This window comes from Desmodus rotundus, chromosome 2, assembly GCF_022682495.2.
Source record: "Desmodus rotundus isolate HL8 chromosome 2, HLdesRot8A.1, whole genome shotgun sequence".
Lineage (NCBI taxonomy): Eukaryota > Metazoa > Chordata > Mammalia > Chiroptera > Phyllostomidae > Desmodus > Desmodus rotundus.
The window spans coordinates 108,995,661-109,020,336 of NC_071388.1; the positions used below are offsets into that span (position 1 = coordinate 108,995,661).

A 24,676-nucleotide genomic window follows, 5' to 3' on the forward strand; every position below is an offset into this window, starting at 1 on the left:
CTAAATTCATACTGATTTTTTTCTTCCAACTTCATTTATTTTTCTTTTTTTTTGTAATTGTTTTCAAGTATAGTTGCCTCCATTTTCCTCCCACAACTTCCCCTCCCCCCACCCATCCCCACCTCCACCCTCAATCCTAACCCCCTTTGGCTTTGTCCATGGGTCCTTTATACCTGTTCCTTGGTCACCTTTCCCCTATTTCCCCAGATATGCCCTCACACCTCCCCTCTGGTTACTGTCTGTTATTTATTTCAGTGTCTCTGGTTATTTGTTTTGTTGATTAGGTTCCACTTGTAGGTGAGATCAAATGGTATTTGTCTTTTGCTCCTTGGCTTATTTCACTTAGCATAATGCTCTCCAGTTCCATCCATGCTGTTGTGAAGGGTAGGAGCTCCTTCTTCCTTTCTGCTGCATAGTATTCCATCATGTAAATGTACCACAGTTTTTTGATCCACTCATTTACTGATGGCACTTAGGTTGCTTCCAGCACTTGGCTATTGTAAATTGTGCTGCTATGAACATTGGGGTAAATAGGTTGTTTTGAATTGATGTTTCAGGATTCTTAGGGTATAATCCCAGCAGTGGAATTGCCAGGTAAAAAGGCAGTGCATTTTTAGTTTTCTGAGGAAATTCCATCCTGTTTTCCACAGTGGCTGCACCAGTCTGCATTCCCACCATCAGTGCACCTGGGTTCCCTTTTCTCCACAACCCCTCCAGCTCTTATTTGTTGATTTGTTTATGATGGCCATTTTGACAGGTGTGAAGTGCTATCTCATTGTGGTTTTAATTTGCATCTCTCTGATAGCCAGTGATGCTCAACATGTTTTTATATGTCTCTGGGTCCTTCGTATGTCTTCCTTGGAGATGTGTCTGTTCAGGTCCTTTGCCCATTTTCTTAAAGTATGTTTTATTGATTATGCTATTACTGTTTTCCCAATTTTTCCCCCTTATCCCCCCTCCACCCTGCACCCCCCAACCCTCCAGCATTTCCCCCCCCCCTTAGTTCACATCCATGGGTTTTACATATAAGTTCTTTGACTTCTCCGTTTCCTATACCATTCTTTACCGCTACGCATCTATTTTATGCCTACCAATTATGCTTCATATTCCCTGTACCTTCTGCCCCTGTTTTTGCCCTCCCCCTCCCCACTGAAAATCTTCCATGTGATGTCCATTTCTCTGATTCTGTTCCTGTTGTAGTTGTTTGCTTAGTTTTTGTTTTCATTGTTTTTCTTTTAATTTTTTTAGGTTCAGTTGTTGATAGTTGTGAGTTTGCTGTCAATTTATTGTGCATATTTTGATCTTCCTTTTCTTAGGTAAGTCCCCTTAACATTTCATATAATAATGGCTTGGTGATGATGAACTCCTTTAACTTGACCATATCTGGGAAGCACTTAATCTGCACTTCCGTTCTAAATGATAGCTTTGTTGGATAGAGTAATCTTGGATGTAGGTCTTTGCCTTTCATGACTTGGATTACTTTTTTCCAGCCCCTTCTTGCCCGTAAGGTTTCTTTTGAGAAATCAGCTGATAGTCATATGGGCACTCCTTTCTTCTTGCTGCTTTTAAGATTCTCTCTATCTTTAATCTTGGTTAACTTATTGATGATGTATCTTGGTATGTTCCTCTTTGGGTTCAATTTCTTTGGGACTCTCTGGACTTCCTAGACTTCCTGGAAGTCTGTTTCTTTGCCATATTGGGGAAGTTCTCCTTTATTTGTTCAAATCAGTTTTCAGTTTCTTGCTCTTTCTTTTCTCCTTCTGGTACCTTTATAATTCTGATGTTAGAGAGTTTAAACTTGTCCCAGGGTTTCTTAAGCCTTTTTTCATGTTTTTGAATTCTTGATTCATCATTTGTTCTGGTTGGATGTTTATTTCTTCCTTTTGTTCCATATCATTGATTTGAGTCCCAGTTTCCTTTCCTTAACTGTTGGTTCTGTGTATATTTTGCTTTATTTTACTTTGGGCAGCCTTAATTTGTTCCTTTATTTTGCAGCCGAGCTCAATCATTGCTGTGAGTATCCTGATTACCAGTATTTTGAGCTCTGCTTCAGATAAGTTGGCTATCTCCATAACGCATAGCTCTATTTTTCTGGAGGTTTGATCTGTTCTTTCATTTGGGCCATGTTTCTCTGTTTCAGTGCACCTCTTCTGTTGTAATGGGATTGGGCCTTAGGTATTCACCCGGGAGGCAACCCTCTTTGCTGTGTTGTGGTGCTGTCTATAGGGGAGGGGTCAGAGAGGGAAAAATGCTTCTCGCTCACTCCCCTCTAACCTTACTTTCCAAAGAACTCTGTGAGACTGGGAGTTTGTCCCACAATGGCAACCCCTGCCATACTTTACAGCTATGTTTGAGTACAGCTTTAGTTTCCTGTTCAGCCAGCCTTGCTTTGCCCTGGCAGTCCTCTGCCTTGCCTTAGGTCCTCTCAGCCAGCCCTGCCTTGTCCGCGTGTTCCACCGCCTTGCCGTGCGTTCCCTTTCCTCTTGGCTGGCCACCCACTGGTCTCGTTGAAATTTTTTTTTTAACTCCTTGGCTGTCGGAGTTCCATGCAGTTTGATTTTCTGGCACTTCTGGTTGTTTATTGTTTTTAGATTGGTTGTTACCCTTCTTTTGGTTGTGCTAGGAAGCGAAGGGTTTCTACCTACGCCTCCATCTTGGCGGGAACTCCTTTGCCCATTTTTTTAATGGGATTGTTTGCCTTCCTGGACTGGAGTTGTGTGAGTTCTTTATATATTTTGGAGATGAAACCCTTGTCCAAAATATCATTGGCAAATATATTTTCCCATATGTTTGGTTCCTTTTCATTTTGCTTATGTTTTCTTTAGCTATGTGCAAGCTTTTAATTTTGATGAAGTCCCATTTGTTTATTCTTTCCTTTATGTCTCTTGCTCTAGGGGACATATTGGTGAAAATATGGTGTGGAATATTTGAGATTTGTCCTGCCTATTTTACTTTCCTGCCTACTTACTTTAGAGGAAACTTATATTTAAGTATACACTTTTAAATATATTTAAAAGACTTATATTTAAGTTTTTATCCATCTTGAATTTATTTTTGTGTGTGGTATAAGTTGGTGATCGAGTTTCATTTTTTTGCATGTTGGTATCGGTATCTCCCACCACCATTTGTTGAAGTCTATCTTTACTTCTTTTTATGTTTCTCCTTCCTTTGTCAAATATTAATTAACCCATTTAGTGGGTCAGTTAGTATGTGTGTAGCTGTCTATATCTTTCTGGAAGTCCTCCAGGATTTTCCTTATATATTTGGGTGCTCCCATGTTGGGTACATACATGTTTATGATGTTTATGTCTCCTTGATGGATTCTTCCCTTGAGTATTATGAAGTGTCCTTCTGTGTTTCTTTCTACGGCCTTTGTTTTCAAGTTTATTTTGTCTGATATGAGTATTGCTACCCTGGCTTCTTTTTACTGTCCATGTGCTTGGAATGTTTTTTTCCCCAACTCTTCACTTTCAGTCTTGTAGGTCTTTTGTTCTGAGGTGGGTGTCTCATAGGCAGTATATGTGCAGGTCATGTTTTCTTATCCATTCAGCTACCCTGTGTCTTTTGATTGGAGCATTTACTCCATTTACATTTAAGGTTATTATTGACAGGTACTTTTTCATTGTCATTTTACCCCTTTTGTACCTTTGTTCCTCTCTCTCACTCTTTTTCTTCCTTTTCTTAAAGCATTCCCTTTGGCGTATTTGCAGTGCTGGTTTGTTGGAGGTGTATTCTTTGATCTTTTTGTCTGGGAAACTCCTTATTTCACCTTCTATTTTAATTGAGAGCCTTGCTTGGTAGAGTAGTCTTGGTTGCAGGTCTTTGCTTTTCATTACTCGGAATATTTCTTGCCATTCCCTTCTGGCCTGTAGTGTTTCCAGTGAGAAGTTAGCTGCTAGCCTTGTTGTGTCTCCTTTGTATGTTACTTCCTGTTTCTCCCTCACTGCCTTTCAGATCCTCTCTTTGTCTTGGAAATTTGCCATTTTAATTATGATGTGTCTTGCACTGGGTCTCTTTGAGTTCCTCTTGCTTGGGACTGTCTGTGATTCCTGGATTTGGGTGACTTTTTCTCTCCTCAGATTAGGGAAATTTTCCATCATTACTTTTTCAAACAGGTTTTCTATCCCTTTCTCTTCCTCTTCTCCTTCTGGTATTCCTATTATACGCATATTGTTACATTTCATGTTGTCCTGCATTTCCTTTATTGCCTCTTCATTCTTTCTGAGCCTCTTTTCCTTTTCTTGCTCTTTGTGGGTGTTTTTTCTACTTTGTCCTCCAGCTTGCTGATCCGATTCTCTGCTTCGTCAAGTCTGCTTTTCATTCCTTCAACTGTGTTCTTCATTTCAGAAATTGTATTCTTCATTTCCTCTTGGCTCTTGTTGATAGTTTCTATTTCCTTTTTCATGTTGATATAGTTTGCAGTGAGTTCATTGTAGTTTCCTTGTAGTTTCTGGTAGTTCTCTTTGAGCTCAGACAGCTCAGTGAGCTTCCTGATGACCATTGCTTTGAACTCAGTATCTGATAGTTGACTCGCCTTTTTTTTCAGTTAGCATTCTTTCTGAGACTTCCTGTTTTCCTTTCATTTGGGAATTGTTTCTTTGTCTTCCCATTGTTTGTGAGACTCTTCTTGTTAGCCTCTGCTTCTTAAATTGATGTATTCTGACTCCCGGGGTTTATGGTATGAACTTCTATGGTAGAATGCCAATGGGATTCAGTGGTGCTGTCTCCTTAATCTCCAGTGCTCACTGGTCTTGAGCTGACGTTTATGGGTGTAACACAGTCTTACTCTGGTCTTTTCAGCACTCCAGGTTTTGTTGTCTCACCTGTGGGAAGAAGAGGAATGGGGGCAAAAAAAAAAAAAATGGAAGGAGGGAAAAAGGGAATAGAAAAGGAAAGGAAGGAAGGGAGTAGTAATAAAGAAAGATTGTAGGCAAGATAAGAAGGAATTTTTTGACAAAAATTAAAACAACAGAATAAATAAAAGAAGGCAGGAAGAAGGAATAAAAAAGGTAAAGGATGGAAGGAAGAAGGAGTAAAAAAGGAAAGAAGGACAGAAAGGAAGAAGGAATTCAGGGGGAAAGAAGGAGAGAAGAAAGAAGAAGAAAAAAAGAAAAAGAAAAAAAAAAGGGTCTTCTACTGGCTTTAAACTGGTCAGGTTAGTTCTGCTGGTCTTCCTGTCGTCTGATCTTTCGATGTCCTCTATCTTTGGTCTCCGATCTTCATATATGCTGGAATACTGTTGGCTGTTCGCTCTGCTCCTCAGATCAGCTAGGTATTTCACTGGTGTTGAGGGGAAGTGGACTCTGCTCCCACCTATCTCGCCGCCATCTTTCCAAAAAGTCTTTGGGGAGATTTTAAGAGCTTCTTTACTACCTGCTTTTTTTCCATGCAAAATCTTTGAGCCTGAGCTTTTGAACTGGTGGTGAGGGGACTATGGAAAACTTCTGAGTGAAACCCAGGTGCATAAGCTGAGCTCTCAGTGGGGCTTAGGGGTTGGATAGCAGCCTGCAGTGCTCTTGGCTTACTTCTTATGGGTGGAACCACTCTCTCGTTTGTTGATGCAAGGGCGTTCAGGTATTCTTGGTTTATTGCACCCAAGGTGATAGAGCCTTCTTTACATCAGAAGACTAAGTAGAAGATTGGATCCCTGCCTCTTGATTGCACTTGACTGGAACTTAGTTTCATAATAGGTAGTGGAGACAGGATAAGAAATGCTGGCGTCCTCTTCATGGAGAGGAACCCTTTCACCTGGCAGCTAGAGGAAAAGGGGGTACCCTGTGTTTTTCGCTGCAAGAGTCTAGAATGGAGTCTCCTCGGCTGAGCTGTGAGGTTGGGGAAGGGAGAAGTCGTCTTGGTTCAAACACCAGATTCTTGCTTCCCTTACCAAATGCTGTAGATCTTTTTGGAGAGATACTTCCTTATTTGCTCTTTGCTCACAGGACTATATCCAGAGACTTTCGGTGGTTGTTTTTAAATAACTTTTAACCAATTTCACCAGGGAGCAGGTCATTGGAACTCTTCGGGCTGTCAAACCAGAAGTCTTCATTTGGCTTCATTTTTCTTTTTCAATAATTGGTCAAACCTCTCCATTTTTCCCATTTGAAGTCCTAGAAGGACCCAGCATGCTTTACTTGTCTATTACCACAATCTCTGTTGGGAACTTTGAGTTCTTTCATCTCACTGGGTCTCCTACCTATGTGTGGATCCTGTTTATGGCCATCCCTGTAAAGAGAGCAATCTAGTGCTGCTTTCCGGAGCAAGGCATTGAGAATAAGCCAGCTGTGGGTATTTGGGGGCAGGTGTATAAGTGTCTCGATTCTGGAGCATTAAGTGAAATGCTAGTAGCATATCCTCTCCAGTCACTGTCAGCCAAAATTGGCTCCTCACATTCACAAATGCCCCTTTCAGTGAGGTGCCAGAGCTACCCTTAGGTTGAGGACACCAAAATGGACAAATGAGGCACGGTAAGCATACGAAAGGAAACAAGTACTTGGCAATACAGGGGTAAGCCTTCATAAATGAGTCTGAGTCTGTTTTCTATTTCCTTTTTTATTTTTCACTCAAGTATAGTTGGAATACAATCTAATATTGGCTATGTTAGTTTCAAATAGATAGTGATTTTGCATTTTTATACCTTACAAAATGATGATCATCCCCCTAATTCTAGTAATCATCTGTTACTCTTTAAACCTATCACAATGTTATTGACTATATTCTACTTCCCTTTTCACCCATATTCCTACTCTTCCCTTCTAGTAATCATCCCTTTTGTCTCTGTTTCAATGAGTCTATTATATATTTTGTTTTGTTTTGCTTTTGAGCTGAGTCTTAAAGGGTGAGTGTTTTGTAATTAATATTTTGTTATGAATGGTGAACAGTATTTATTGAGTGTTCACAGGCAGTAGGCTGCTTTATATAAAGTGTAAATACTATTCCTAGCTTCATCTGATTGAGGACATTGAAGCTTTGAGAAGTTAAGAAAATTTCTGTAGATCATAGAGTAGAAAGTGGCCCAGCTAGGATTTGGACCTCAGGTCTTTGTGACTCTAAAGTCCATGTTCTTAATTGTCACATTATGTTGCATGAAGTCCATTCTACCTAGAGAGAGAATGATGGAAGAAGCTTCAAAAAGTAGGTATTTTTGTCCAGTTTTGAGATATGAAAAGGACAAGGTAGGGGAAAGATGCTCTGGGGAAAAAGAACAGAATTTGTAAAGGCATGGAGATAACATAGTGAAATCAGCAGTAGTTCCCTGTGTCTGGAGTAGAATTTCTAAAGTGCAGTCAGAATCACTTGGATTATATATCAAAATGCAGATTACTTGACCCCTTCCACAGATTTACTGGATTAATATCTGGAGATGAGAAGCACAAAAATCTGTGTTTTTCATCAAAGCTCCTCAAGTGATTTCTTATGCACTCCAAAGTTTAGGAACTGCTGTTGTTGGTAAAGTGCATGGGGTTGATGGTGAGAAGGCAGAAATGAGTCTGGAGACATAGTCAGGAGTTTGCTTCATCATTATAAACTCTTAAGCTTTGTGTACGACTTTTTTCCAGTACTCTCATCAGGAGTGCTTTGTTTTTGTGTAATTCTGAAGTGACTAACTTGACAGACAAAGGACACTCTTGTGTATAGCCTCATTTTATCATCTGTATGTTTGCCGTACAGTTGGAGTTCCTCAAAGTCAAAGCCTTGCAGCACTCTAGAAATTACACTAGATTAAGCATTGTTTAATTGCTGGATTGCTCAGATTCTTTCGTATGCTGGTTAAGCTGGTACATATTAACAGACTCTAAGATGATTTCAGATATCTGCTGGAATCAACATGCAATGAAAATACTCCTGTAGCAAGACTAATAGGGAACCCACTGTATGGGACAACATTTTAACCAATGATACATCTGACAAGGGTTTAATCTCCAAAATATACAAAGAATGAATACAACTCAAGCCAGAAAGACAAACAATGCAATTAAGAAATTGACAAAAGACCTGACTAGACACTTTTCCAAAGAGGACATGCAGAGGGTCCATAGACATATGAAAAAATGCTCAACATCACTAATCATCAGAGAAATGCAAATTAAAACCTAGTGAAGCAAGCCCTTTAACATATGTTGCAGTACTGGTTTGGTGTTAAACTCCTTTGACTTTATCTTGTCTGGGAAGCTCTATTTCTCCTTTGATTTTAAATGATAGCCTCTCTCCTTTGATTTTAAATGGTTGCTGAGTAAAGTAGCTGTGGTTTATAGGTCCTTGCTTTTCTAAAACCTCCATGAGCGATACCATTTACCTGTCAGAATGGCTACCATCAATAAATCAAACAATAAGTATTGGCAGAGATGTGGAGAAAAGGGAACCCAGTGTGCTGCTGGTGGGAATGTAGTCTGGTGCTGCCACGGTGGAAAACAATGTGGAGTATCCTTAAAAAATAATGGGGACTTCCGGCCAAGATGAAAGCATAGGTAGATACACTTTGCCTCCTTGCACAACCAAAAGGAGGACAACAACAAATTTAAAAACAAAAAACAACCAGAATGGACAGAAAATCAAGCTGTATGGAAGTCCAACAACCAAGGAGTTAAAGAAGAAACATTTATCCAGGCCAGTAGGAGGGGTGGAGAAGGGCTGCTGGGGCAGACAGGACTCATGGCAAGGCAGTAGTTGGAAGACCAGGGTGGGTGAGATGGCAGCTGGTGGAGCAGGTGGTCCTACTCCTTCACTTTTGTGTGCAGATAAACCAGGGGGAACAACTGGAAAGCAAGACAGACTGTGCAACCCAGCATTCCAGCGTGGGGAAATAAAGCCTTAAAACCTCTGGCTGTAAAAACCTGTGGGAGTTGTGGTGGCGGAACTAACTGCCAGCCTCACAGGAGTTTGTTGGAGAGACTCCAAGGGTCCTAGAATGTACACAAACCCACCCAACCAGGAATCAGCACCAGAAGGGCTCAACTGGCTTGTAGGTAGCTGGGGAAGTGATGGAAAGTAGGGCAAAAACTGAGCTAGCAGCATTCTTCCCTCTTGGACCCCTCCCCCCACATACAGTGCCTCAATGCACCAAAGTGGGTTGCCCCACCCTGCTGAATACCTAAGGCTTCGCCCACTACTACGTAACAGCTGTGCCAAGACAAATAAATATGGCCCAAATGAAAGAACAGATCAAAGCTCCAAAAATAGAACTAAGTGATGAAGACATAGCCAACCTATCAGATATAGAGTTCAAAACACTGGTAATTGGGATGCTCACAGAAATGGTTGAGTGGGGTTGCAAAATAGTGGAAGAAGTGAAGGCTATGAAAAGTGGAATAAAGGAAAATGTACAGGGAACCAACAGTGATGGGAAGGAAGGAAACCGGGACTCAAATCAACGATTTGGAGCAGAAGGAAGAAATAAACATTCAACTAGAACAGAATGAAGAAACAAGGATTCAAAAATATGAGGAGAGGCTTAGGAACCTCTAGGACAACTTTAAATCGAATCATAGGGGTGCCAGAAGAAGAGGAAGAGCAAGAAATTGGAAACTTATTTGAACAAATAATGAAGGAGAGCTTCCCCAATCTGGCAAAGGAAATAGATTTCCAGGAATTTCAGGAAGCTGAGAATTCCCAAGAAGTTGGAGCCAAGGAAGCACACACCAAGGCACATCATCATTACATTACCCAAGATTAAAAATGAGAGATTCTTAAAAGCAGCAAGAGAAAAGGAGGCAGTTACCTACAAAGGAGTTCCCATAAGACTGTCATCTGATTTCTCAAAAGAAACTTTGCAGGCAAGAAAGGGCTGGAAGAAAGTATTTGAAGACATGAAAGGCAAAGACCTACATCCAAGATTACTCTATCCAGCAAAGCTATCATTTAGAATGGAAGGGCAGATAAAGTACTTCCCAGATAAGGTCAAATTACAGGAGTTCATCATCACCAAGCCTTTATTATATGAAATGTTAAAGGGACTTATCTAAGAAAAAGATGATCAAAACTATGAACAGTAAAATGACAACAAACTCACAACTATCAACAACTGAACCCAAAACAAAAAAAACAAACTAAGCAGACAACTAGAGCAGGAGCAGAATCACAGAAATGGAAATCATGTGGAGGGTTATCAGCAGGAAGAGGTAGGAGGGAGAATGGGGGAAAAAGTACTGTTAAGAAGCATAAATGGTAGGTACAGAATAGACAGGGGGAGGTTAATAATAGTATGGGAAATGGATAAGCCAAAGAATTTATATGTATGACCCATGGACTTGAACTAAGGTAGGCTAATATTGGTCGTGGTGTGAGGGGGGAGGTGCTGGGTAGAGGAGAGTAAAGGGGAGAAAAAAAGTGGGACAACTAATAGCATAATCAATAAAATATATTAAAAACAAAAAGTATATTAAAACATATTAAAAACAAAAAAAGTTAAAAATGGAACGCCCTTTTGACCCAGCGATTCCACTTCTAGGAATGTATCCCAAGGATCCTGAAACACCAATACCAAAATACACACACACACACACACATACACACACCCTATGTTCACAGCAGTGCTATTTACAATAACCAAGATTTGCAAACAGCCTAAGTGCCCATCAGTAGATGAGTGGATAAAAAAGGTATTGTACATTTACACAATGGAATATTACACAGCAGTGAAAAAGGTGAGTCGCTTACATTTTGCAACAGCATGGATGGACCTGGAGAAAATTGTGCTAAGTGAATTAATCCAGTTAGTGAAAGAAAAATATCACATGATCTCAGGTATGTGTGGAATCTAATGAACACAATAAAATAAGGAACAAAAGAGTAACAGAAGCTAGGATACATAAAACTGACAGCTGCCAGAAAGGAGGTGGCAGGATGGGATGAAAGTTGGTTAAGGGATTAACCAAAGAACATTGATGCACTGCCCATGTACATGGACAACAATATGGGGATTGGCTTGGGGAGGGAGGAGGGTGCAGCTGGGTGGTGGTGGGGAAAGGGAGAAAAAACAGGAAAAACTGATAGCATAAACAATAAAAAAAAGAAAAGAAAGAAAATGCTCCTTCAGACGTTTTCTCATGGAATCTACTGTGTGACTTTGAGTATGTATTAATTTTTAGTGGTGGGTTAGCATGCAAGTTGTACAGTTTTGAATTGACTCTGTATTAACAAGTGTTCTGAGTTGTGTTTTTTTTTTTAACAAGGATTTCTACCTGACATATACTTCTTTGAAATTTACAAGTTGATTGCTTTAAGACAGTTTATTGTTTACACTGTAATTTTAAAATGTCAGATATCTATGTGTTGAGTGTATTGTGACCCTGGTCCATTAGGAGGGTGATTACTACAATACATATTCTGAGATAAGTTATCTGACTGTTCAGTATAGATAACCAGTAATTACCTATAACTATAGTGTGAATGAATGTAAAAGGGGGAGGTGTGATGTGTTACAGGCATTTCTAAAGTCCTTAAGGACCCTCAGAGTGCTCAGTTTCTTTGACAGTTATAGTTAGGGGATTTTTACATTATTAAGAAAATGATACTTAAATGGCAATTTCTACTGTTGAGTTATTTATTGTATTCATATCTGACTTAAAAAACTGTATTTTGGATTTTTTAAGTTGGCAATTTAAACTAATTTCAGTATAAAACCAGTCTTAAAAGTTTGAATATTGTTTTGATAACTTGTGAGCTTATATACTTTCTAATGTGCTCTTTTCCAAGATCTCGTGATGTCATTATCTAAGTGCATTCTCTAATTGAATTTATCAGATAGCACTTTCTTACTGCAGTAATTTCTTCTTGTTTTTTTTTTAATTGTCACCTGAGGATATCTTTATTGATTTGAGAGAGAGAGAGAGAGAGAGAGAGACATCAATGCAAGAGAAACATTGATCAGTTGCCTCCGATATGCACCCCAACTGGGGATCAAACCTGCAACCTAGACATGTACCCTGACCAGGAATCGAACCCACATCCTTTTGGTGTATGGGGCGACACCACAACTAACAGAACTACCTGGCAAGGGCTTACTGCAGTAATTTCTTTCCTCCCCCCACCCCCACCATACCACAAATAATGGATAGATAATCCAGTTTTTATGAAATTCCTTAAAATTTGTAGGAATTCATAAGTTTTGTAATCATGGTCATATGTAATATTCTTGTAGTGATTGCTTGTTTTAGAAAGCATACATCATGTGTTAGGAAATCTGGGGTAGAGTGTAGCAGGTAAATTTTGGGGTGACTACGCAGTTCATGGTTTCTTTTTCTTGGGGAGTGGCTCCCAGTGCTGTTCCCCTGATTTTGCTGTAATCCATCAAATCACTAAGTCTCACAGTATCTGATACTGCTGTAGTCAGTTAGGTTAACTCTCCTAGGAATTTAAATTTTAGATCCTGGACAGTGAAATTTCTGTGATTAAGTGACTCATTTATATGGGCTCTAGTGAAAAGATCCTTGAATTCCATTTTCTAAGCTCTCTAAGCTGTCTTGGTATTCCTACCCTCCCTCAGTCTTTAATCATTCATCCCACTTTGATTCTGGGAAGATTGTTCTTTTTTTTTTCCTGGAGGTGGTTTCTATTGTTTGCAACTAAAATAGAGTCATACACAAAATAAGTTAGAGATATGTCATGGGCATGTTGTAGAAAGCATCCAAAACCCAGTTACAGTTTTACTTGTGCCTCTTGCTTTATCTGTGTCTCTTTTCCACATGGTTGTCAGCTGGTATCTGTATGTCTTTGTTGTCCACATCAGTAATCTAGTTAACTTTTTTAACTAATGCCTGTTAGTTAAAACAGGTAACAGACACCTGTTGTCACACCCTTTTATACCTCAGTCACTTCCTATATACTTTCAAAATAATTATGCATACCTTCACAGTAGTGTTAGGATATATTTGACTGGCTTCTCAGTAGACAGCAACTCCTGAGGAGTTCAAAGTAGAGATTTTGTGAAAACATGTCATGCCATTTATCTTGTCACTGGATTCTCTTAGCACTTAATTTATTTTATAGCACGATTGGTGGGCATATAGACTATTAAAGGCTCTGTTTCTTGGAAATTGATCTGTGGTAAGTTTTCATGTAATAACAGTCATATATTCTAAAGAGAAATACTTAGTAAATAGACTTATTATATTATAAACTTAGTAACTTGTTAACACAGAAATACTTCCAATTTTTAAACCAGAATGTTATCACTATATTATTGAAAATCAAATGCTAAATGGGAAAAAAATTCCCCAGATCCTAAAGTGTCTTTGTATGATTAATTTTGTATATATTTTCTCTGCATTTTAAAGATTTTATTTATTTATTTTTAGAGAAAGGGAAGGAGAAACAAGGAGAGAAACATCAAAGTGTGGTTGCCTCTCACACACCCCCCACTAGACACCTGGCCTGCCCTGACTGGGGATTGAACCAGTGACCATTTGGTTTACAGGCCAGCACTCAATCCACTGAGCCATACTAGCCAGGGTTATTTTCTCTGCATTAAAAAAAACAGCTATAAAACACATATACTAAAGTTTGTATATTTTTAGATTACTTCCAAGCAACATTCTGTGTCGCTATAGTTAGATTTGTTACGTTTTCTCTAAAACTTAAAGTTTTCCACCTAGGTTACTAGGTATATGACCAAGACTCTCCAAGTCTCAGTTTTGTTGCCATGAAAAGTACTGTTGTGAAGAGTAAATGAATTAATAGGAGAGAGTCTAACATGGTAACTGGCTGTTACTAGGTGCTTAGTAAATATTAATTACACCTCTCCTTGTTTGTTTAGATTCACTTTGGGGAAGATGCCTTATATACTTTTTGACCCTTTAAAGTTTTATATTTCTTTTCCTTAAAATAATTTTAACCTGCCCTGACCGTTGTGGCTCAGTTGATTGGGCATCATCTGTGAACCAAAGGGCACATGCCTAGGTTGTGGGTTCAGTCCTTGGTCAGGGTGCATACAGGAGGCAAGCAATCGATGTTCTTTCCTTCCTCTCTCCCACCCTTCCCCTCTCTCTAAATAAATAAATAAAATCTTAAAAACCTTATTTTAACCTTGCAAAGAAAGCCCTTATAAAAAAATGTAGGTACATGTTGGTATTGCTTTGAAAAATATGCTTAGGAGCTAGAGAAAGTTCCTAAACATATGTGAGAAAGTTAGGCTTTTTTTGTTTGTTTGTTTTTTAAGCTCTTTATAAGTCTTCTATGGAGTAATCAGGGGGTATGCTTTACAGATTTATGTTGGTGAAAGCTGTTTATCTTTTCTTCATTTTGGAATCCAAACCATGTTAACCATTTTATAGATAGGCCTTCCTTTAAAAAAATTTTTTTATTTTCTTTCTCTTGTTTTGTTTTTTGAAGACCCCATCAAATTGTGGGGGGGCTCCGCCCACAGGGCCCCCCCAGCCGCCACAGATGAAAATAAGTCTACCAAGACATGATCTGCTTGGGGAGGAAAGGTGGCCGATCTTTCAAAGGAGAAGGGCCTAGATGGCCTTCTTTAAAGTGGGATGTTTCTATGTAGATATTGGACAAGAATTGTACATATAAATGTGTATATTCCTATACTTATTTTTTAATTTTTTTTGAAGATTTTATTTATTTAGAGAGAAGGGAAGGGAGGGAGAAAAAGAGGGAGAAAAACACTGATATGTTAGAGATAAATTGATTGGATGCCGGTTGCACACCCCCAACTGGGGGCCTGGCCTGCAACCCAGGCATGTGACCTGACTGGGAATCAAACTGGTGACCTTTTGATTTACAGGCTGGCACTGAATCCACTGAGCCACACCAGCCAGGGCTGTATTTCTACATTTAAAAAAATTGTTGAAAAAAATTTTAACATTTCACTACCAAACATTTTTGGTTCTTTTCTCATTTTTTTTCTCCCTTTATTTTTCAGAATGAGCCTAGTGATCGAGAAGATGGCCTCACCAAAAGACATCATGTGACAGACTCTGAGAATGATGACCCCTCAAATCTTAATGCTAGTGATTCTGAAAGTGAGGAGCTTCAAAGGCAAAAGGACAGTGAATCCGAATCTGAAGAACATGCAGAACCTCGTGCAAGTGATTCTGAAAATGAGGGTATCAGTCACCATGGGAGCGAATCTGAGAGTGAAGAGACCAAGAAATTACCTGTTAGTGACTCTGAAAATGAAGAACTTCTTAATGGGCATGCCAGTGACTCAGAAAATGAAGATGTTAGAAAGCATCCTGCCAGTGATTCAGAGATTGAAGAGCTCCCCAAAAGTCTTGCCACTGACTCTGAAGCAGAGGATGCTATAAAACCTCAAATCAGTGACTCTGAGAGTGAGGAACCTCCAAGGAACCAAGCCAGTGACTCTGAAAATGAGGAGCTTCCCAAACCTCAGATTAGTGATTCTGAAAGTGAGGAACTTCCTAAACCTCAGATCAGTGACTCGGAAAGTGAGGAGCCTCAGAGAACTCAGGCCAGTGACTCTGAAAATGAGGAACTCCCCAAACCCCATATCAGTGACTCAGAAAGTGAGGACCCACCAAGGCACCAAGGCAGTGACTCAGAAAATGAAGAGCTTCCCAAACCCCGTATCAGTGACTCAGAAAGCGAGGACCCACCAAGGCACCAAGCCAGTGACTCTGAAAATGAGGAGCTTCCCAAACCCCGAATTAGTGATTCAGAGAGCGAGGATCCCCCAAGGAACCAGGCCAGTGATTCTGAAAATGAGGAGCTTCCCAAACCTCAAGTCAGTGACTCTGAGAGTGAGGATCCTCAGAAGGGACCAGCCAGTGATTCAGACATTGAGGAGACCTCCAGACACAAACAGAAGCCAAAGTCAGATGATGACAGCGATGGGGAGAATAAAGAGGAGGATACAGAAATGCAGAAAAACTCCTTCCATTTAGATAGCCATATAGACAGGAACAGGTTTCACAGTTCTGAAAGTGAGGAGGATGAACCCCAAAGGCCAAAAATTGACAGTGATGAAGATGAAGAAAGAGAGAGGGAGGAGGAGAAAGTAGCAAAGAGAAAAGCTGCTGTACTTTCTGATAGTGAAGAAGAGAAAGCATGTAAGGAACTATTTTGGGCTGTTTATCCATAGCTTTACCTATCATCTAAGCTTATAACTATAAAGCATTGCCTTTTTCTGGAATGTTAGATCTATAGTCTCTCATTCAGCTTGAATTTCTGAAGTATCATCAGGATACTGGTTTCCCTGATTTTCATGGACTAATCTTAATATTAAATTTCTTTTCAGTTCTAATAGCATTTGTTAAGTTCTGATGGCCTCAAAATGATAAACTCGATTTTCAATCGAAATACGAAAACTTTAGTAGTTTTACTGGAAAGGGGTAATATTTCAAATAAATATGTTTATATGGAAACCCAAGTGTAACCAGAGTTAGCTGTAGGACTCCTAGACAGCTTATGCCCTAGATGCCATCAGAAAGTGACTGAGCTCATGTTGTGCACACCTCTTTATTTAGAGACTCCATATCTGCAAAGTATTTTAGTCTTTGCTACTTGATTACTTCTTCATGAAACTTAACTTTTTTGGGAAAGACACATTCCTTTATAACTTGGTAGTTGTTACAGGAGAAGGAAAAAGAACACCACACATGTCCTAGTTTACTAAGCGAGAAAAAAAATTCCAAACTGACCAGCAATGGTCAAGGAACATGGGGATTCCACAAAAGAACATCCAGCCTCTTTAAGTCTGCTAATAACTAAGCAGCAATAGGAAGTACACAAGTATGCACATCAGTCTTGTCTTATTTTTCCTTCCCCAAAAGGAAAGGTAGCTGTTGATGGGTATTGATGCCCATTTTCATGTTGATGATTTCATTGTGCATCTTTTGGCCACTTTTTCCTAAATAATACCAAATGTAAGGTGATTCTGAATGAACCTTTAGTTATTATTATTTTTTTTATTTTAAACTGTATATCAAAAGAGGCCTTGGATTTTTGCCATGTACTGTAATTTTAAGGTACCTATTCTTAGTCATACAGTGACTATGACAGGATAAGATTAATAGTGATTTCTTTTTCTACAGCAGCAAAGAAGAGTCGTGTTGTGTCTGATGCAGAGGACTCTGACAGTGATGTTATATCAGACAAATCAGGCAAAAGAGAGAAGACTGTAGCATCTGACAGTGAAGAAGAAGCAGGGAAAGAACGATCTGATAAGAAAAATGAAGAGAAGGATCTGTTTGGGAGTGATAGTGAGTCAGGGAATGAAGAAGAGTAAGTGACATAATAACATGAGTTTTCAAGGATGCATACATGGTGGTTGAAACAGTTTTTTAAACTTGCATTAAAATTTTGTGTGTGGTATAATATAGTATATTCTGTTTAATTGCAAGACATTGGGGGAATCGGGATTTCAGTTCCTGAACTGTTGATGTACGCTACAACATGGATGAATCTCAAAAATATGATCTCAGATAACAAAAATAAAGAGGACATGCTGTCTCATTCCACTTATGTGAAAGTCAAGAATAGGTAAAACTAATCTGGTGATAGAAATCAGAATAGTGGTTGGCTCTAGGATTTTGATGTGGAAACCTGACTGGAAAGAGCCCCAACCAAACTTTCTAGGGAGATGGAATTATTCTATATCTTAATTAGGGTAATGGTTACTTGAATGTTTATTTTTATCAAAACTCATTGAAATGGATGTGAGAGTGGCACATTTACTTAATGTAAAATTATACCCTATTAAAAAGATTTTAGGTTCCTATGTAGATGAGAAGAAAGCAAGTGGAAGTTTTTTTATATTTCCTTCCCTTGTAGAAATCTTATTGCAGATATATTTGGAGAATCTGGTGATGAAGAGGAAGAAGAATTTACAGTAAGTATAAGATGGAACTATTTCCTTTGTGACTGTGCTTTTTTTGTTTCTTTTTATAGCAGTGGTTCTCTAATAGGTGATTCTAGTAAATAGAAATAAACAACTATGATATAGCCAATTAAATTCTAGAACAAAGGGATGCAGAAAGCAAAATAAAAGGGTCTGCAAAGACAAAAGGAAAACTGATAAGCAAAATTGCATTAAGGGGGGAGGAAACACACTAAGAGACAACAAAAGGCACTTTATAATGCTAAAGAGAAAGATTCATGATAATTATAAAACTTCTCTCTAGCAAAATGTGCTCATCAGAGGAACAAGGTAGCAGAGAATTACTAAGTCCAAACCAGGAAAAGACAGGAACCTAAAGAGGGTAAGCTCAGCATTTAGAACTGCGTTTTCTGGGATATTTGCTTGTCCAGGCTGAGAAACTGATCATATTTTGATGTCCTCAAGACTTGAGACAAAATTTGGAGGTCAGGGCCTGCTGAGGTTAGAGGACCCTGAAAATCCCTTGCTCTGGGACTCCTAGGATTAAGGGTGAACTGGAAGTGAAATAGACTTTACTCAGATTTTAGGCCATCTTTGAGCAACCTACACAACCTTTGTCTCAGGAATTTGATTACAGTGATTCCTGACCTTTTGGCTACTGTTTCTAGGCATCTGGCATATGCAAACAAATCTTTTTAGGACAAAGGGATCATAATTGGAGGCCTCAGATTATCTCCATAGTGTTTCAAGTACAGAGTATGGTACACCATGGATAATGTTCAAAAGAAACAGTAAAAACAGGCAATAGAAATAGACCTCATGGCTCTAGATACAGGAATTTTAGATAATGACTTAAAAAAATGTGTTCAGGGAGATAAAAGATGAAAGTTTTGTCAGAGCAAACAGGTTTTTTTTTTAAAGTATTTTATTTATTTTTAGGGAGAGGGGAAAAGAGGGAGAAAGAAGGAGAGAAACATCAGTGTGAGAGAGACACATTGATCGGTTGCCTACACCCCCCCCCCCCGCACTGGGGACTTGGCCCCTAACCTGGGCATATGCCCTAACAGGGAATCAAACTGTCCACCTTCGGTTTGTGAGATGATGTCCAGCCCTCTGATGACCAGCTACAAGAGTCAGGGCAGAACAAATCATTCTTTAAAAGACAAGGCATATTTGGAAAAGAGCCAAGCAGAAAAACGATGAATGAATTTAACAACAGCTTAGATATATTTGAAAAGAAAATGAATGAATTGGGAGATAGGCTAGAAAGAATGATTTAGAATGAAGTATTGAGATATGTCATTATGGAAATGTAAAAGAACACAACATAATTTATGCAAGAAAAGGTTAAACATAGTGAATTAGAATTCCAGAAGGAAAAGGAAGAAGTTTACATGGCATAAGCAATATTTAAAGAAACCATAGATAAAATTATGGATTCTAGAATTTCTACAAATTCCAAGCAGGGTAAATACAAGGAGATCACCTAAATACATAATAGTAAAATTGCAAGAAACCAAAGAAAACGGACATCTGAAAAGTGGTCAGAGGGAGAAAAATTACACATAGTAAGAGAGGCAATAGTCACACTAACAGCTGACTTCTGAACAGGAACAATAGAATCCAATAACAGCAAACTTTAGAATTCTGTTATATTCAGCAAAAACTTTTCAGGAATGAACATTCCCTCTTATTTCATCTTACAATATACCACCGAAGGACATACTAAAGGCAGAAAGAAAATCTCAAGTATAGAAGGTCAAGGCTGCAGGAAGGGAAAAAAAGCAGTAGAAGTATGCGGGTAAATCTAAATGAGTGTTGCCTATGCAAAACAAAGTCATGTCTGGTATGGTTTTAAATATATGTAAAATTAATCATGACAGCAATTATAAATTGAAAATATACATGGAATTGAACTATACACAGGCCTTTGTGTTTGTGAAAATACATTTAGACTTTGGTAAGTTAGTGAGCCTGTGGTAATCTCTAAAATGACTACTGAAAAGATTAATGGAATGTATAACTTCCAACCTAATAGAGGGGAAAAAGGGGAATAATAAACGCTAATAAATCTAGCCCTGGCTGGTGTGACTCAGTTGGTTGGAGCATCATCTAGTGGAATGAAATGTGGGTTTGATCCCTAGTGAGGGCTTGTACAAAAGGCAACCAATCACTGTTTCTCTCTCTCTCTCTCCCTCCCCCCTTCCTCTCCTCTTCTCCTCTCCTCCTCCTTCCTCCCTCCCCCTCACTACTCCTCTTCCTTCTGAGGAAGCAAAGAGGTAGACTTTAAGGTATAATAGGTTTTAAAATTGCACCTAGCCATGTTCCTGGTAACATGGCTTTAAATATGTACATACAAAACAAAAATTGACAGAATTACAAAGAGAAATGCACAGATACATAATCTACATGGAATGTAACTGAAATAACAAGCAGACCTAAAAACTTCAGAAGAGTCTTTTTTTTTCAATCCTCACCAGAGGATGTATTTATTGATTTTAGAGAGAGAGAGAGAGAGAGAAACATTAGTGTTGGAGAGAAACATTGTTCAGTTAACTCCTGTATGCTCGCTCCCCCACCAGAGGTTGAACCCGCAGCCTTGTGGTGTACAGGATGATGTTCCAACCAACCCAGCCACCTGGCCAGGGGAAGAGTCTGTTTTTATATATATAATATGGATTAAAGCCTTTTGGTAATTATAAAGGTTAAAAATTTCTTCTATTTTGTGGCTGGTCTTTTTAATTTTCTTAATGGAGTTTTTTGATGAACAAAACAAAATTTTTAATGTAAATCAACTTTACCAATCCTTTATGTTGAAAGCTTTTTAATTCTAAGAAAGTTTTGCTTGTCTCCAGGGTCATAAAGATATTCTCCTGAGTTATACTCTAGAAGCTTGTTTTATTTTTCACATATAGTTGAACAATATAATCCACCTGGAATGGATTTTTGTGTGTGGTATGTAAGAGATAGAGTCAAGATTTTCCCCCCATTTAGAACATTCAATTGACCTAGCCCATCCATTCCCACTACTATATAATGCCATCTGTGTCATATATTAGGTGTCTGTATTTATTATGCAGTATGTTCCGACAGTATCTTTTCTGTTGGTCTCTTTATCCTTGCACCATTAATAATTTTTGATATTTAGTTGGTTATGTCTTCTAAGCTTGTTATTCTTCAAGATCAACTTTGCTTTTTTGGTTCTTTGCATTTTCATATAAATTTTAAATAAGCTCTTGCAAAAAGTACAAAGGATAGACAATATTTTCTGAATGCCATGAAGTGAAGTTAAAAATTAATAACAAAAGTAGCAAAAAAGAACACCCTTGCCAGCCAGAAATTTAAAACTTCCTTGTTAAACAGTTCTTGGGTTAAAAAAGAAATCAGTACTTTTATTACTAAAGCAAGAAAGAGTAAAACTAGGTGAATTTAGTATCTAATTTAAAATAACAGAAAAATAACAAGGAAAATTAAGGAAAATAGAAAGGAAGAAGGCATTCAGCAAATATTTGAGAGCCTTTATCCCAGAGGTTATTTGGACATTGCCCTCATGGACAGCTCATTCTCATTAAACAACATTTTACAAGAATAAGGTATGTTTCTCTAGTTTAGAGAATTAACGTCTACTTTGTTATAGGCTCATTTCAGTGAGAAAACATAACTTCCCAACAGCTTTTGGGAAGGCCTTTCTAAATATGACATAGAAGAAGTTATAAAGAAAGATTGACCATTTATTTCAGTTACGTAACAAATTAAAAATTATGCATGGAAAACATGTCCATAAACAAAGCAAACTGCACAAGTGTAAGGATTGTGTGGTTCCTGTCACTTGCAGAGAGCTAATTTCCCTGATTTTTAAAGAGATTTTTCACATCAATAAGGCAAAGATCCAACAGAAAAACAGGCAGAGGATATTGAGAGTTCACAGAGAATTACAAATGGCTTTTAAACATGAAAAACATGCCTGACCTTGCTTTAAATAACATAATGCAAAGAAAGCTGCACAGATGCCTTTGTTTTTCAGTCCAGAGATTGGCAAATACCAATGTTTGATAACCTATGAAGGTGGGAAAACAGGTGCATTCGTGCCTTACTGGAAAGGAGACTTAATTGGCATAATCTCTGTGGAAGACAGTTTGGCAAATGTCTCTCAAAATTCCAAATACTCATACCTGGATGTCAGTAGGGAAATGTATAAACAAATTGTGGTTGCAGTCATGTAGTTAAATAGTCTAAAACCAAAAGAACAAGGATACTTTATGCTGATAGGAATTGGTCTCCAGATTCTATTGTTATATGTGGGAGGTGCATAGCAGTATATTGTACCTGGTATATATGCTACTATTTGTACAATAAAAGGGGTAGTAAATATAATATGTATAGAAATGCTTGTATAAACGCCTTTATCTGGAAGGAGATACAAGAAAGCTAATAACACTAGTGGCTAGGGTGGGAGGAAGTTTTTTTGCTATATACCTTTTGATACCTATTAAATTTTTGTTTGTGAATGTGTTGCAGTTAAAGCACAAAAATTGAGAGCATTTATACAGAAGGAAGTCTGTAATGTGGTTGTGATAACTCTGGCTTACTTACCATGCTTTAGGGTTTTAACCAAGAAGATTTAGAAGAAGAAAAAAGTGAAACACAGGTCAAAGAAGCCGAAGATTCAGATTCTGATGATAATATAAAGAGAGGAAAACAGTAAGTTTGTTTTATTTAAAAGGAATTTTTATTTATTTTTAAGACTTTATTTATTTATTTTTAGAGAGAGGGGAAAGGAGGGAGAAAGAGAGGGAGAGAAACATCAATGATGTGTGAGAGAAACATTGATCTACTGCATCTCGCACACCCCCAACTGAGGACCTGGCCCTCAAACCAGGCATGTGCCCTGACCAGGAATTGAACCAGGCAACTTTCAGTTTGCAGGCTGGCACCCATTCCACTGAGCCACACCAGCTGGGACTGAAAGGAATTATATATATATATTTAAAAAAAAATATTTTATTGATTATGCTATTACAGCTGTCCCATTTTCCCCCCTTTAAACCCCTCCACCCTGCACACCCCCTCGCATCCACATTCCCCACCTTTAGTTCACATCCATGGGTCATACATATAAGTTTTTTGGCTTCTACATTTCCTGTACTATTCTTAACCTCCCCCTGTCTATTTTCTACCTACCATTTGTGCTAGTTATTCTCTGTACCTTTTCCCCCTCTCTCCCCCTCCCACTCCCCTGCTGATAACCCTCCATGTGATCTCCATTTCTGTGATTCTGTTCTTGTTCTAGATGTTTGCTTAATTTGTTTTTGTTTTTGTTTTAGGTGTGGTTGTTAATTACTAAGTTTGCTGTCATTTTACTGTTCATATTTTTTTATCTTCTTTTTAGATAAATCCCTTTAACATTTCATACAATAAGGGCTTGGTGACCATGAATTCCTTTAACTTGACCTTATCTGGGGAGCACTTTGTCTGCCCTTCCATTCTAAATGATAGCTTTGCTGGATAGAGTAATCTTGGGTGAAGGTTATTGCCTTTCATGAGTTGGAATACTTCTTTCCAGCCCCTTCTTGCCTACAAGGTTTCTTTTGAGAAATCAGCTGATAGTCTAATGGGAACTCCTTTGTAGGTAACTCTCCTTTTCTCTTGCTGCTTTTAAGATTCTCTCTTTATCTTTAATCTTGGCTAATGTAATTATGATGTGCCTTGATGTGTTCCTTCCTGGGTCCAATTTCTTTGTGACTCTCTGGGCTTCCTGGACTTCATGGAAGTCTATTTCCTTTGCCAGATTGGGGAAGTTCTCCATTATTTGTTCAAATAAGTTTTCAATTTCTTGCTCTTCCTTTTCTCCTTCTGGTACCCCTATGATTTGGATGTTGGAACGTTTTAAAGATGTCCTGGAGGTTCCTAAGCCTCTGTCATTTTTTTGAATTCTTGTTTCTTCGTTCTGTTCTATTTGAATGTTTATTTCTTCCTTCTGCTCCAAATCGTTGATTTGAGTCCTGGTTTCCTTCCTGTCACTGTTGGTTCCCTGTACACTTTCCTTTATTTCACTTAGCATAGCCTTCATTTTTTCATCTAATTTGCGACCATATTCAACCAGTTCTGTGAACATCCTGATTACCAGTGTTTTACTGTGCACCTGATGGGTTGACTATCTCTTCATCGCTTAGTTGTACTTTTCCTGAAGCTTTGATCTGTTCTTTCATGTGGGCCTTTTTTGGGGGGGGTCTCAGTGTGTCTGTTATGTAGTAATGGGCAGAGCCTTAGGTATTCACCAGTGTGGGGCAACCCACATTACCATGTTGTGACGCTGTATGTGGCGGGTGATCCAAGAGGGAACAGTGCCGCTTGCTCTGCTCTCTGCCAGTTTTGAGTCACTTCCCCTGATACCCTCAAGCAAATTGAGCCTTTGTGGTGCTGATTTCCCAGGTGGGTGGGTTTGTGTACATTATAGGACCCTGTGGGTCTCTCCAACAAACTCTCCTGTGAGTCTGGGAGTTACTCCCGCTGCCATCTCAACCCCCACAGGTGTTGTCAGTCAGAGGTTTGAGGCTTTATTTCCCTGCACTGAAACTATGGGTTGTGCGGTTTGTCTCGCTCCCCAGTTGTTACTCCTGGTTTATCTGCACACAAATGTGGGACTGCCCAGTCCACAATCCACCAACTTGCCGGGTCCGCTGGGTCCGCCAGCTGCCGCCTTGCTGAGAGTCCTCTCTGCCTGGCTGCCCATCTCAGCGTCTCCACCCTTCCTACTGGTCTGGATGAATGTTTCTTTTAAACTTGTTGGTCATTGGACTTCCATACAGTTCGATTTTCTGTCAGTTCTGGTTGTTTTTGTTTTTAAATTTGTTGTTGTTGTTCTTTTGGTTGTGCGAGGAGGCATAGCGTGTC

At 38.8% G+C, this 24,676-nt stretch overlaps 1 protein-coding gene across 5 annotated transcripts in view; it reads left to right on the top strand.

The window, feature by feature from the left end:
• IWS1 (interacts with SUPT6H, CTD assembly factor 1) overlaps positions 1 to 24,676 on the top strand; it is a 55,708-nt gene that overhangs the window by 12,238 nt on the left and 18,794 nt on the right. For all 5 annotated transcript variants that reach the window (XR_006656752.3, XM_045203027.3, XM_053918549.1 and 2 more), the window contains exons 3-6: positions 14,867 to 16,013; positions 16,998 to 17,187; positions 17,737 to 17,794; positions 22,386 to 22,483. Coding sequence is in view for 4 of the 5 variants with exons in the window: in XM_045203027.3 (XP_045058962.2) it covers positions 14,867 to 16,013; positions 16,998 to 17,187; positions 17,737 to 17,794; positions 22,386 to 22,483 (1,493 nt within the window). In the remaining variant the exon portion in view is untranslated. The remainder of the gene's footprint in view (positions 1 to 14,866; positions 16,014 to 16,997; positions 17,188 to 17,736; positions 17,795 to 22,385; positions 22,484 to 24,676) is intronic.